Source organism: Vidua macroura, chromosome 1, assembly GCF_024509145.1.
Source record: "Vidua macroura isolate BioBank_ID:100142 chromosome 1, ASM2450914v1, whole genome shotgun sequence".
Lineage (NCBI taxonomy): Eukaryota > Metazoa > Chordata > Aves > Passeriformes > Viduidae > Vidua > Vidua macroura.
The window spans coordinates 44,369,152-44,384,259 of record NC_071571.1 but is presented as its reverse complement, the minus strand read 5'-3'; the positions used below and the strand labels follow the sequence as shown (position 1 = coordinate 44,384,259).

General features: G+C 36.3%; 2 protein-coding genes across 6 annotated transcripts in view; both read right to left on the bottom strand.

The window, feature by feature from the left end:
- The window catches only part of MYRIP (myosin VIIA and Rab interacting protein), a 195,695-nt gene extending 186,461 nt beyond the window's left edge, over positions 1-9,234 (bottom strand). For all 5 annotated transcript variants that reach the window (XM_053973544.1, XM_053973549.1, XM_053973556.1 and 2 more), the window contains exon 1: positions 9,125-9,234. In XM_053973544.1, coding sequence (XP_053829519.1) covers positions 9,125-9,234 — 110 coding nt within the window. The remainder of the gene's footprint in view (positions 1-9,124) is intronic.
- Positions 1-15,108, bottom strand: part of SLC25A38 (solute carrier family 25 member 38) — a 242,028-nt gene that overhangs the window by 49,716 nt on the left and 177,204 nt on the right. The gene's annotated exons all lie outside the window — the stretch shown is intronic.

Below are 15,108 nucleotides of genomic sequence, written 5' to 3'. Positions count from 1 at the left end.
CAGTAACTGCCCATATGTTAGTTCCTTCCCTTAGGCAAACATGAAGCTCCTTATTGTACCCCTCAAGGGTAAATTATAATTCTCTTGCATTTATCATAGGGTAGGATTATATACTTAGGCAACACCCATTGCAGCAAAACTTTGTGGTATATTGAGTAATACCCTCAGCTGAGATACACCTGACAATTTTTATATGTCTAAAATATTATAAATGCAAAACTTGACTTATTAATTTCTACTACTACTATTCTTTTCTTTATTATTTTCAAAGAAGTAAAAAAAGCAAATCCATTTTATTTCAAATATGAACCAACAAGTGGCAGAATGTGTTACATTTAAAAAGTATCTCCAAAGATATTTCCGACACTACACTTTGGAAGTGTTGACAAAGTGTTTTGACATCTGTGGTATTCTCCCACACATGCATATCCCTCTTTCCTTTAGCTGAAAATGTTCACCAATTTAATTTAGAAAACTTCATGCTGAAAATGTTGGCATTTTGGAAACAGAGATCGCTGATCTTTAACATATACCTTAACTCAGTCACCTCCATTCCTCACAGAAGTTGACTGGTAGTCCTTGGAACTCACCATAAACACAGAACATGATTATAAACACTAAAAATTGAACTCCCCTTAACCAACACATGGTGACATTTCTGGAAAGCAAGCAGATTCTAGTTTGCAATAGTTCATTTTGGAATGAGGTATAATAGTGAAGAACCCGGCACAAGTGATTTATAAAGTAGTTCTCTTTCCATGGACCTCCTAAGACAGATTCTTAGGACAGATTTCTAAGAACCATATTCCCTTTAACACAACTTATTCCTCTGGCACAGCTTTGAGTAGGAAGCTGCAAAAGACAAAAGTACTCGAGAACCTGCAGGATGGGTGTTAGGTGAATACAAGCTCACTAAAGCAATTTTTTAATGTTCACCTCTGCTGATTCAATAGACTGAGGTGGATCTCGTGACATTCAGCACAGTGAACAAAACACCCAATTTGCTCTTATACAGCAGCCTTACCTCCCCAAAGTGCTCTTTCCACACACAGAACATTTATTTGTCATGTGGATTCCTAGATACTTTCAGTTCTTCATAGGCTTCAGAAAGAACATATTAGGAACTACTCGAAATGCACCTTTTTATAACAAAAAACATGGAGAGCTTCATAGTCTCTTGCTCAGCTGCAAGGGCAACTCAACTTCACAGCAGCCCTTTTTCACTCTGTCACCTTCCTGTGCTGTTTCTTACAGCTGTTCGTGGTTTTACTCAAAACTAGGGGCACAAAAAAATGACCAGAGAAATTTCATTGTCTATGAAGAACACAGAGCATGGAAATGCTTGAAGTAAGCAAAGCAAAGACTATCCTTTGATTCACCAACAATACTTGAAATAAAAACATCAGCAAACCTAAGTAAATATTAATTTCCTTTAACGTCCTGTCTCTGAAATATTATAATACTGCTTAAGAATGGTTACTACATTGAAGGCAGAACCAAAAGTCTTTTCCTTTCACAGACATTAGTGTTTCTTAAAAGTATTGTTTTACAATTCCATAATGCATATTTCTGAAAAAGGGATTACAAATCAAATTTGACATCTAAATGAAAAGTCATAGTTCAGACTGATAATAAGCTAACCTCATAATGATGAGCAGTATTACTTATTTTCCTAAGAACCAAAGGTGAGTATAATGAAGATGGGAAGGCCTGCAGCTTCAGTCAGATCCATCCAGATTAGTGCAGACAAAGGCAGGCCTATGGCATGTTGCAAAAGAAACTCACAGTAAAACCTATCCCTTCTGCCATAAATAAACCCCAAAACTAAAACCCAACCCATATTTTAAATACAACACTTCAAAACTGTAACACTTGGCACTACTTACAAGTTACTGAACATTATATGGAAATGCACTCAGAATATCCCTGTTCTCTAAAATCTAATATGGAGAATAAATCCTGAATAAAATACATTATGCAGCCATTATTCTCATGTTTATTTACATGTTCTGCCATAACTTGAAAGTACTACCAATTGTACTGCTATAATAACATACAAAGAGATCAACCAACACTTAAGATAGACTAAACTGTAAAAACAGGAGTTCATATGCAAGAGAACATCCCTTGCCCGCACTGCAGGGCCACGCAGGTGAGAGAAGATTACTACTACAAGTCACGTTTAACAGCTCAGACTTTTCATACATGAGACATCTGAGATTAAATATTGATTTTACATTATAGCTGTTCATTATCACTAGGAACACTCACTCCTTTTAACTAAATTGTAGCCAATAATTTGATTAGTCATAACCCACAATGAAGACCAAATTACACAAAAAAAGTCCTCCAATAAGTTTTATAACATCTCTGCAACATCAGGCTGCTTTCTTTAAATACCTAGCCACAGTTTATGCAAGCTTGGCACATTGAATGTGGGATGTACTTCAGCTACATCTCCTATGGCCTGTCCAGTATTAAAAATGTGAGCTGGAGACATTTCTTTCTATACAAGTTTCTCCAATAGTCTCTAAAATTATGCTTTTTTTTGCACCTTTTTAGAAGCATGAAGAAACATGAGAGATGATGCTTGGTTCACCAGAATTTCCTCTCAGCTGAAACTGCATTTGTAAATACATTTTGAAAAAGCCAAAACTCACATCTGGCATTGCCTATATTCAAACACTTGGCAGAAAGAACTTTTTGAGAATTTCCATCTGTGCTTCTCCTGTAGCATCTACATGCCATTCAGATAGCAAGAAACTTCATGGTGGGTTCCCATGATAGTCACAAGCAAGATGCACAGAACTGGTTTTAGAGGCAGCTAAGCATAAGCTGCTCTTTGGAAGTACCCTGCATTTTTTCCTCCATTAGGCAGAAAAAAAAAAAAATTGGGCCCAAATCTGTAACTTGAAACAGATTCTTTGTTCAGTTCTTTGCTTCAAAGGCCAGATTCTTCCCAGTGCCCGGGTTTCTCTCTCGTAAAGCATAAACTAGATCCTACTGTCTTGTCAGCTGCAATCACTTTGTCCAATTATCGGTGAAGCCAGGATCAACATCAAAGTCAGCAGAACCTACACACACACAAACTTTGCACCCTGTATTGTCAAAGCAGGGAGTTCTGGGCAAACCACAGAAAGGACTCAAAATGCTGCTGCAGTGCACAAGGTGAGACCTTGCATCACTGCTGAGACACCGCTTTCCTTGTCTAACCTCAAACATGGCATTATTCCATAGCAAGCAGCACATTTGAATCAATATTTCCTGAAATTAGCAGCAACTAACAGTTTCTAAATGCATTTTAAAGTGCAACCTTACTGACTGCAGCAAAAGCCATAATTAGCTATGACTTTCATGCACAATTCATGCAAGTAGCCATTTTTTGATAAATTACTTATCCTGACCTGAGAATGCTGCTAAGGGATAGCTGGTGAAACATTAAACACAGCTGTTGAGAGAGGGCAACACAGTAACAGTGTAAAGCATCTAGTACACAGATGCAGTTACTGACAGCTCTTAATCCTGACAGACTGTGGGAGCTAGAAAACAGGTTTGCATCTTGGAACATTATGTAACAAAACTGGTGATAAGCTTAAAAAAAAAAAAAAAAAGTTGTCTTGCTCTTAATCTTGTTAATAAACCCTTACTTCCAGGAAAGAGCTGTAGTGCCCTACATATGTTTTAATCTTGTTTTATAAGTCAAAGCCCTAGCAAAATAATGTATTTATTCAGCTGCTATGATTCTGATGAATCATTCCTTGCATCCAAAAATAATTTTAGGCATATGAGTGCTAAATTTAAGACAGCTCAGCAGAACCTTGCACTGGAGAAGCGTGCAGCTGTTTTAACATAGGAATCACAAACAGCAACTTTCTCGGAGGAGCAAACTGCTCTAAGATCTTTTATCACAGGGAGAGAACATACCTGTCAGGACAACCCAGGAAGCACAACATCGACTACCTGCTCAAATAAAAAAATTTTAAAAGTCAGCATAATGGGCTTCCCCCACACTGTTCATCAGAGTGAAGAGCAGGAAAGGCTGACCTTTTGAAATCACTTCAAGCAATTAAGGTATTGATCAACAAGTTCATCTGCTGGAACCCTGAAGCTTGACACAATGAGACCAATCTCCTGTTTCCTCACTAGGAAAACAGCTATAAAATGGTGTTGCTTGGAGCAAAGGAGAAGAGGGGAAGACAGGAGGGTTTTTTTGTTTGGCTTTTGTTTGGTTTAAGGTATTTGGTACAAGCCTGCCACAGGAGGGAGGAACAAGGACTGATATGTAGAATCAACAGATAGCTACTTAAATGTCTGTCCTGGCATTTTGCCAGTTTGATATAATTCACACAGACAATATTTTGATTAACAAGCTTTGGATGGAGTTCAATATTTTATCCGCTACAAGACCCATGACACATACTGTAAAAACACTGAAGTCTACTGTAGTTTGACAAGAAAATGTCAAACTGGTTTCTGGGTTTTGTCAAGTATGAGAATTTGTTTCTTCAGAAGCCTCTTCACAGGCCTACTCATGCTACAATAGGATATGCTGCAAAAGGAGCAAGAAGAATAAAGTAGGTAAAAGCAATTTAAACAATTTCATAATCGTCTACACAAGTCTCAGTCCTAATCCCTTACTCATTCTTTGGCTAAAAAGGTAATTAGAACAACCAGAGTAGAGAGGGCCACCCTGTGACACAGACATCTCATTTTTTTCTGCAAATAAAACACTTCTGGAAAACTGATCCCAAATCACTGCATTTGTCTTTACTACAACTGAAAATGTGACTGTATAAATAAAGGTAGCAAAGTTGATATTCAACAACCCAGCTATGAAAGACACAACATCAAGCATGATGGCGATGTTTCTACCTGTGGGCAAGTCAGTTCTTAACACTTCCCTTGTGTTGCTTCCAGCAAACCCTACATAAGTATATTAAGTTGCTAAAGTGCTATGATCCCATACCCAGGTAGCACCAGAAGGTCAGTAGTTTTTCTTTGTAAATATGTTTTCTCAGGTGATTAACAGCAGTGGTTTAAACAGAAGAGAATCACGCTGCCTGCAAAGAAGCATCCCTGCCCAGTGCAAGTTTTACCACTAAAATATAGCATGCGAATGGCTGATCCAGCATTCACTATGGTGATGGAAACTCTTCTTAGCCAATGATTATAGAAGGGCAGCTTAAGTCACTCCAACCATGGCTTCCTAAGGTAAAGTAGCTACTGACAGGTAAAGCATCTGCTCTGTAAACAGAGCAAACTGTGCTCTGTTTACAGCTAATCAGCACTGAGCCCGTTCTATGCCTGAACCCTTCTGACCTTCTAATTTGCCTCCCTTTGCACCCACTCGGAATGTGAGAATCAGAACAGCCATTTCTTAACCTGTCCACATGGCTAAAACATAACAGATCAGGAACATCTACCACAATAAGGTGATCCATCAATTCTTTTCTGTGAAATTATAATTTCACTTATTTAAAACACCTTGACTTCTCAGCATTCCTGACCTAAAACAAATGGATAGTCGTGTTTATAAATACAGTAGGAACTGTAAAAACAAAACCAAATGGGGACTTGATTTTGCCCACAGTGGATGAGTATAAACAGTGGCATATTTATCCCATCTTGAAAACTGAATAAGCAGGCAACAAATAAAAGACAACAAGCACTTTTACATATCCGTTTATGTATAAAGGCCTACCTCACACACAAGCATTTGGGCTTGGAAGCTCTTATTAGCTCTCCTCTTCATTTCTTTAAAAAAAATAAATATTAAAAACAAGAGGACACAGTCCCTCCCAAACTGCAGATATGGCAAAGATATTATGCACAGCAAAATATTAGATGTTTAACCCTTGACACAGTCTAGTCTTCTCCACTGCTGACATTCTGCAGCTGCATGCAGCCTGAAATTCAACATTAATAAATCTGTACATGAGGAAACAAGCCATTAGGATGTCCAGTCAACTTCCTCAAACAGCCATCTATGATTCTTAGCATCCCACGAGCCTAGAGACAGCCTGCAGAGCTTCAGTGGCAGACGGGATGTACACAAGGTTGTCCTGAGCATACATGCCAAAAAACTCAAACCAATCACCTTCCTAGTTATGCCAGATTTGCCTTGTTTGTCTACTTCAACTATTCACAGTAAACTCAGCCCATTCATTTGCAAGTCTGTGTTATAATTTTAGCCACAATGGCTCTGGGTGACTACGCTAACATAGGGGTAAATGAAAACATAACACTACTGCCAAAGACCACAATGAACATATAATCAAAACAGAAAGATAATGAGAGAACAAGTGACAAAGAACAGTAAATATTATTAATCTCATATCAGGTTGAAAGCCATAGCAAAAAAAAAAAAAGAAATTAAAATAACACAAAGCAGTAAGATATAACAAACTAACCACTCTACTCACTAAACATGTACACATGTTTATCTTATTGTTATCTTACCAGCTGTAGCAAACTAATTTTTTTTTTCACAAAATGTGCAAGACCAAACTGTCTGATAACAGTGGGAGATAAAGTTGTGAGAAAGACTTAAATTAGAGAACCACTGCAAAAAATCCTCACTGCAGAGAAATTCAAAATAGCTTTGCAGCAGAAAATGCAGATCACCAGTATGGCTTTTCTCCATACGTTATGTCATTTTGTTTACAGAATATGAAAAAATAAATTAACATGTAAAACCAGCAATACTATAAAAAACACTGGAATGTTAGCTCTAAAACATTTGTCATTTTACCACCTTAAAAACATTTATTAGACCTAAGAAAAGATCCAATTTTTGTAGTATGCTAGTTAACTGTTCAGCTGCCATTAGAAAAGCAAAATTCAAGTTATCAACCACTCAGAGTTTTTTAGCTTTCATTACTCTCCTGATAGAGTGGAAATCTATCATATATTCCTTTAAGTATTCCTTGATCTTTAGAAATAATTGTTACTAACGAGAATAATACAGAGAGAGGTGAAAGAGTTACTTAACTCTTGGTGGGGAAAAGCACCCAAAAATAACACTATCCATGATATGAAGAATTATACAGAAACCTTATTTTAAGAAAGTATCACATGCAAAACCTTCAACAGTTCCATTTAAAGTCTAAGGCTGCTACCACAAATTAATTACAGGAATAAAAAAAAAAAAAAAAAAAAAAAAAAAAAAAAAAAAAAAAAAAAAAAAAGAAGTCTAGAAGTCTAATATATAATATAGGTATATTTGTGCCAGCTTTTTTATCTTAAAATGATTGCAAAGCCTTAAAGAGTTTCACTTCTAAAGTGAAACTACAAGGTAAACTTTGCCAGTTGATAACATCCTAAATACAAACACAATAGAGCCAAGAACATCAAAGCAAATCTAATCTCTTTTCTTACAGGTTAAAAAATCTAATCTATAGCAAAATCATGAAATTTTCTTATATATTTTCAATCACATAGTAAGACAAAAAGATGTGCTGCAAACGAAGCAACCAAAATCAACCAGAGTAGCCTGATTTAAAAAAAGAAAAATAGAAAAGGTCATAGTTTTTAAGTCAGAAGTAAGCTTTGAACTTCACTTGCAATTTTAGTGTCATTAAAATTACTTAAATTCATATTTTAAATAACAGCTGAATTTCAGAACTTCTGCTTTGTCACTACAGCTCATTATACAGCAGCACTTTAACATACTTTAATACTTGCAAAAGGCGTAACTTGGCAAGAAGGCAAAAGTCATATATACTTGAAATATACCTACCTTCCCAGTGTTTTAGCTATCTTCTCACACCAGTTTTCTACTTGTGAAATTAAATGTCATGAAAATTAGTTGTCATGAAAAATTTCAGTAGCAAAATGACAAAACACAAGCACCAGCAGGAATTTTCTCTATCTAGGCTTTCCAGTCAATTTTGTGTGTGCATGTCTTTCATACTTGCCCCTCCTCCTCCCACTATAAATCTATTGTATAGACAGGCAAGATGCCCCAGCACTTCCCAGATGTGGTATGCTTGCTCCAGTACGATACAACCAGTCATGGTACAAAAAGCCAGAGAGAGCTCACATACTCACCCTCCATAAGCTATTTCTAGAATCTCTTGGCTATGTTGTGAAAAATTACCAAAGTAATCAGAACAACCTATGGTACAACAAACAGTCAAAAAAAAAAATTTCTGTGGGCCATCCTCATGCAGTTTTTTTCTCCCTGCAGCAAGCTTGCACTACCAGCCCAAGCAAGAACTTGCACAGCATGCTAAAATTGAAGTAGGCCTATGCTGCAAGACACATTTCTTGCTCCTAATGTTCCAGGTGAGACAGTTTCAATTGCACATGGTATATATGCCTAGTTTTCTGCTCTGTATTCTTCGGCTTGATACTAAATGAAAAAGAAACAGATGATGCCTGAGATACAAGCAGAAATAAGAGAATGTGCATTTGCCAACCACAGATAGAGACTTCAGAGCACTCCAGATAATAAATAATGATGTGTTCAAAGAAGGTAATAAAATATCAGGCATAATAATTCAAGGAAATATTGTTGAAACTACAAATAAATATATTGCATCTACCAATTCAAGTCTCTATCTGTAGTCCCCTTGTCACATACCAAATTTCCTCAGCTACCTTGCCAACAAGTTCCATCTGTTTTCTTCTGGATTATTTCTGCTTGCCATCATTTTGTACACAGACTACTGATAGCAAAGTTATCTCAATACAATGGATAACACATCCCATTGACTGTTTCACAGGGGAAAGAGATGGGTTGAACTTCTTCACTTTCAGATGTTTGCATGCAGACAAAGTTTCTGAATAAAAAAATGAAACTGACTACAGCAGGCAAAAAGTTCTCTTAACATAAACTTCTGCTTTTGCTACATCAAACACTACTTAGCCTCTACCCAGGAGATATACACAGCTGATTCAGAGACCATTTCTGTGGTTTAATCTAGGATAGACTAAATGCAAAAATTAATTACTACTCAGTAATTGAATTCATGTGGAGGAGTTTGAATATTTCTTGCCTCGTGACAGGAATGATTATTAATGCATAGAACACCACAAAAATGCTGTGTTCTCTGGTTTCCTCCAAAGCTAGTTTGTAATAATCAAAATAGACCAATATTTTTAATCCTATTTTTATCCTTACCTCAGCCTTTCCTCTTCTTTCTTACGAAGGCTGAAATCTCGCTGAACCACCTGGAGCACATGCTCTGCTTCTTCATCAGTCAAGCCAGAAAGGTCCAGTTTTCTCCCCATTATACACTGGGTCCTGGATATGAATAACTATAAGGAATATCTGAAATCAGAAAAATAAAATAGAAAAATAATTTGAAAGCCCTCACAGTTTTCACAAGTGCATGGAGATCACAGGCACAAAAAGAAAGTTGCTGCCATAAACGCCAGAAAAGAAAACATTTGAATCTTTTTGGCTGGAAAACACCTTTTACACTGAGTCCAACCATTAACCCAGCAATTCCCAGTGCACCATTAAACCATGTGCCTAAGTGCCACACCTGCACACCCTATAAATACCTTCAGGAATGGCAACTCAACCACTTCCCTGGACAACCTGTTCAAATATTTGACTAACCTTTTAGTGGTGGAATTGCTTCTAAAATCCAATCTAAACTTCCTTCATACAACTTGAAGGATTCATTTCAGAATTATTTTGCAGGTTCCATGCACTGAAAGCAATCACCCCCCATTCAAATATAATTGAAAAATATAAATTCTTTGGGATAATAAGAGATGCTGAGGACAGACCTCAGTGTTGCTCTCAAAAAGGAACATGTTTAACTAAGTTGGGTCAAATCAGGTTTAGACATTTCTTAAGATTTTATAAAACTGCTTGCAGTGTAATCCCTGCCACTGTGTATGAACAGAGAACATACTCTGCTGTAACACTCAAAAATGTTTTATACTGCCAACTAAGAATTCGGGAATTATTTTAAAGCACCATTTTAAAAAGTAAGCATATAAATTTTAAATGGATCTCCCAGAGTGACTGAAAAGATTTAGATGTCACTATCTATATTCAGATGTCACCACTATAAGGCTGGAGGAGAAAAAGTAGTAGTTAATGTTATGTGTGAATTGAAGGTACTACAAAGTTTGAACTAGAGCTTGGTCCATTAAGTTTCACTAATGAAATTTGTTCTAATTTATTTTCTCATGACTTTTACTCATTTAATTGAATTCTAGTAAATTCAGCTCTCAGTATTAACTTGTGTCATTTGGTTTACGCAATTATTTGGGCAATCATAGAGGTCTCCATCTCCACTTTGTGTTACAGTTTCAGAAGCATAAGACAGTCTTTGCATTTCTGCTATGAACCCCAGCAATGTATATAATAACCATGAACATGCTACAGTTCCTACACTGTATACAAGAGATAACTTTTACTGCCTCTTCATCCATGGTGAGTGGCAAATGGATGAGGCTATATAAAGCATCTAAGCTGGTTCTGGCTCAAAAAAAAGCCCACCTTAAGGAAAACTGCTAAGGCATACAATTAAGTGCTCCAAGTACTACTGCAAGTAGAAGCATGGAGGGGAAAATTGGTTTTATTTTCTAAACATTTCTTTTGCTATGCAGATAATGATGTGGGATGTGGTTGGTTGGGCTTTGTTTTGGGGGCTTTTTCTTAGTTTGGTGGGGTTTTTTTAAGTACAATATTTACCTTCCTACAATCATCCAATTACTGTTCTTCAAACAAGAAAAACACACACACACAGAATGAGGGCATTGCTTATTTTTTGGTTAGGCTGTTTTGGTTAGGCTATTCATGAAGTTTAGAATAAACTCCTTGCTCAAGAAAAATATACTTAACCAAAACCAAGCAGATGGTATATAAGCTTACTTGAAATCAAGATTACAAGATCCCTCCAACAAGATACATGCTCACCATACAGCTGAAAAAAAAGTCACCATGTTTTGGCTTGACTCTGAATCTACTAAGGAAGATGACAATGAGTATTTAATAAAGGCTATAAAAATTTACTTCTAAAAAAAATTACCCTGATTTGCATAGTAGAAAAGTGCCAAAGAAACAAAGGACTGTAGGTAGTGTTCATTAATCTCACTTCCAAGACTAAGAATATATGTTAAAATTAAAGATTGGCTAAAACATAGTAAGGAACAGCTGGCAACATGGGTTTTTTTCAATGCCACATGTGAATAAATCTTCTCAAAATTTTCACTGTAGTATTAAGATTTTCCTCTGTCCTTTCACCTACAATCCTTATACCAAAACCTCACTGAGGCACTGGCAAGGAAAAGAAAAGGGTTTGCTGAGGTAACACTTGGGTTGAAGCTCTTAAGACAGAGCATGAAGTGCCCTGGGACACATCCTTCCCTTCAGTCTTAGGGACATCTGCACAGCTCTTCCACACAAAGCACTTGAGTGCAAAGGCACCTCTGCCTTTCTAAAAGCATAGAAGGGCTTCACTATAGGAGAGCCACATCCATGGGGAAGTAAGCAGGGCTTTTCCAAGTAACTTTTTTCACACACATAGGCTTAAAGGAAAAATACAGGATACACAGTAAAAGGAAATAACACTTTTTAAAGTAATTCCTGGAGCCAGTAGACACACCTTCATGCTAGGGCTACAGTCTTCTGAGACTCAAGATGATGAAGGTAACTAGAATTTCATCTTTGATCTCCTAGTATCATGAGCATCAAGTCAACAACTGTAATTGACATTTTTGTAATTGGTTCTCCCTTCAGGTCTTCATCAAAACCCTTTTGGAAATGGTTTAAAAATCAATAATGTTTTTCCACATATGCAAACTGGTCCATTAGTAAAGAAAATCATCCCTTTGATTCAGCTGCCAGTGCTAATTGTGACCATGTATTAGGGGAAATTTACCCCTAAATTTGGGAATAAGTGGGCAGCCCCACCACCTCTGATTTTCTGGGGTTGGCAAAGACTTAATTTCAAGTATATATGCTTTAAAATCAGAAGCAACTTTAACTTTAGACTTTCATGTGGTTTAGCTCTCTATGGTATTCTCAGTCTGCATTCCAATATTACATTAACCTCTAAGGAACGCCATGTGTTTTTCCAGGAAATAGTTTTTCATCACATTACTAAATCACCTCTGATCTGGGAGTATCACAGCAGTTTATAAATATTTATAAACAATTCTCAAATGTCTTTTCTGCAGTAGATCTGGATTATGTATTTTGGAAATACACAACGGCCAAGTCCTCTAGAGGAAATGTAACAAGTTACGCTTAAAACTAGCCTAAAACAAACAAAATAGCTTCTCAACCTAAAATAACTTCTGGACCCAATTAAAATAACTTACATGAGGATGTTCAAATAATTGCCTTCATGAGTATTTCTTTGGTAAATCTCAAACGGAATACAAAATCTAAGATCTCACAGACTTTACAAGGAATAGTATCACTTCCTAGAAAACTTTTCCTCAGTAAATTAAAACACTGTAACAGAAAAGCCTAGGCTTACAAAACACGACTGGGTTTGAGTAATACTCTAATCTTAACACTACTTACAGTCTATTTCAAAATCTAATTAAAACTTCCACATTGAAAACATTTATTGAGTTTAAACTCAAAACCAAAACCAAACCCCAGAAAAAGAAAAACAAGCAAATGAAATGTTTTACAAGAACTGCAAGTAATGCATGGTTCTAACATAGCCAAGGGCATCAACACTGGAAAGAAGGGCAAGTAGTGCATTTCCTACTCACTCATATGACAGCTAAGCTGTTTGGACTTGGAGTCTCAGCAGATGATTAGCATTACTGGGAGGGTGAGGAGAAAAAAAAAGTTTTTTGGGCTAAGTGCCAACTAATATTTAAGACCAATTCTCTGCTTGACAAAGAACCACATTATAAAGTTAATTATGCAAGTGGTCACACTGAATATTGTACAACACAGACTTCTTAGTTTTATTCTGTAGCAAAGCAGTCAGCACTAGTGAGGCTGCATCTGTGTCCAGTTTGGGCTTCCCCAGGACAAGAAAGATACTTATGGCCACAATGATTGTTAAGGGACTGCGGCATCTTTCACAGGCAGTGATGCTGGGAGTATTAGGACAGCTCAGCCTGGAGAAGAGAAGGCTTGTGGGGTATATACAGTGGGTATCTGGAAGAGAGCTCTCCAAACAAGAATATCCTATAATTCTTTCCATTTCTGAGCACATTTTTAATCAAGATTTCATTGGTTACCACAACACAGTATAAGTTTTGCACTAAAATGCTGTTGATGTGCATTGATGAAATGTAATACCTGAGGAACCAAGACCACAAACTCCTTCAACACAGTTACTTGCAACTGAAATATTTCATATACAATATCTATCCCCCACAAAGTCTCAGCTTTAGAGTCACCAAACTCTTCACCAGCACTTTTCTACTCTGTTTTGCTACTCTACCGCTTCTATAATTTCCAGGTAGAAAATCAAGAAGAAACATACTAGTAATTATATCTTTGCTTCTGTCACCAACAAGCTCATCTTTCCTTCCTTTAGCCGTCTGTCAGGACCCAAATAATACTGCTCAATCTTTCTTGTCATTCTTTCCAGAATTCTTTTAGTACTATAAGAAATTCCTTGTGAATATTTTTCCCTTTAAAATCGTACAAGATAGTCACCTTTCTAAGACAAGACAAGCACTTTGTCCTCAACAGAGCTCCTTCACCATCTTTGTATTTTAAAAAGTTTTGTTTACTGAATTGTCCAAAAGAAGTTGCCACATTGCTCATGTGAGGTCATTATAATTTTTGAAAGCAAATGTCACAATACTGTGACATAATGTCATACACTTCATTTGACAAATATAAGGTAATAGTGCTTTGAGTTATGTCAACACACTTGAATAAAACAGACTTTAGCCATAACCCAACAATTAAAAAATATCACTGTCCAAAGTAATTTCTACTACAACTAGCACAAAATTAATGCCTCTGAAATGATGCATAATTAATACTGGCCACAGATTGGTTTATCTTTTTTAAACTCCAAGACTGTTTAGAAGCTTGAGTAACAAACACTGAGTATTCTTCTCTTTACACTTGAAATGAACAAATACCTCAAAATAAGAAAAGGGAAAATACACTCATCAGAAATAAAAGGCCACCTCTTTGATTGAAGAATTAAATATAACCCACCTGACTCCAACATGGGACTTGTATCTGGTATATCACATTTTAAATGAAATGTAAGATAAAGATCTCAAAGACTATGTTATTCTTTGTACCCACACTGATTTTTACTGAGTTTTACTGCACATATTTTCTGTTCTACAACCAAAGCAAAAAAAAAATTATCTTGCTTTCAGCCTTGGACTAATTTTACGAGAGATTTGCAAGCAGCAAAACAAACAGCTGGCAAGCTCCTGAGCAAAGTTACATTTGTTTCACTAGGGAGTGTGAGGGGTAAAGCAGCAGGTTTTAAAACATGAAATTCATTCAGTTCCTTCAGGGAGAAATGTTCCTTATTAATGCAAGTTATAATAATTGTATGCATATTTATCTAAAAGACTGCTGGAACGTACCATAATGGGTGAAACTGTAAACCTTACAGGTCAAAGTTAGTACTGCATGGTTTTAAATTTTAAGCTATTTAGGAAATAAACAGGAGTTTCACACTCTTCTTCTTGCTTCTATATTTTATGTTATTTTAGGTACTGAATACGAAATAGCAGAATGTCCAGGTGACAGCTGGGATAGAGTTCATTTTCTTCTTAGCAGCTGGTGGGGTTAAACCATAACACAGAATTAAAAATCTTAGTGAAGTCACATTCCATTCAAGAAAGAATGGCATCTCTCATAGAAGGATAGCACTCTCCTAAAGGCAGAACACAGCACATAAAAGTGTTTCTAAAAAAATGGAACCTATTTTATTTAAATAGAAAAAAAAATTAGAAAATACTAAAAGTTGCACTGTAGGACCTAATTTCTGTCATCTACCTCTGAAATGGTTAAAAAAAAAAAGTCATAATAAAAAGAGAATCTGTGTAACAACTGATAACCATTTTATACTTATGTATCAGGCCTACAACTAATACAAAAGTACAAATCCTATTGGGGATTCAAAATGTGATACAAAAGCTAAATTGATGGACCAGAATAATCTTCTCACTGGTAAAACTGAACTAGAGACA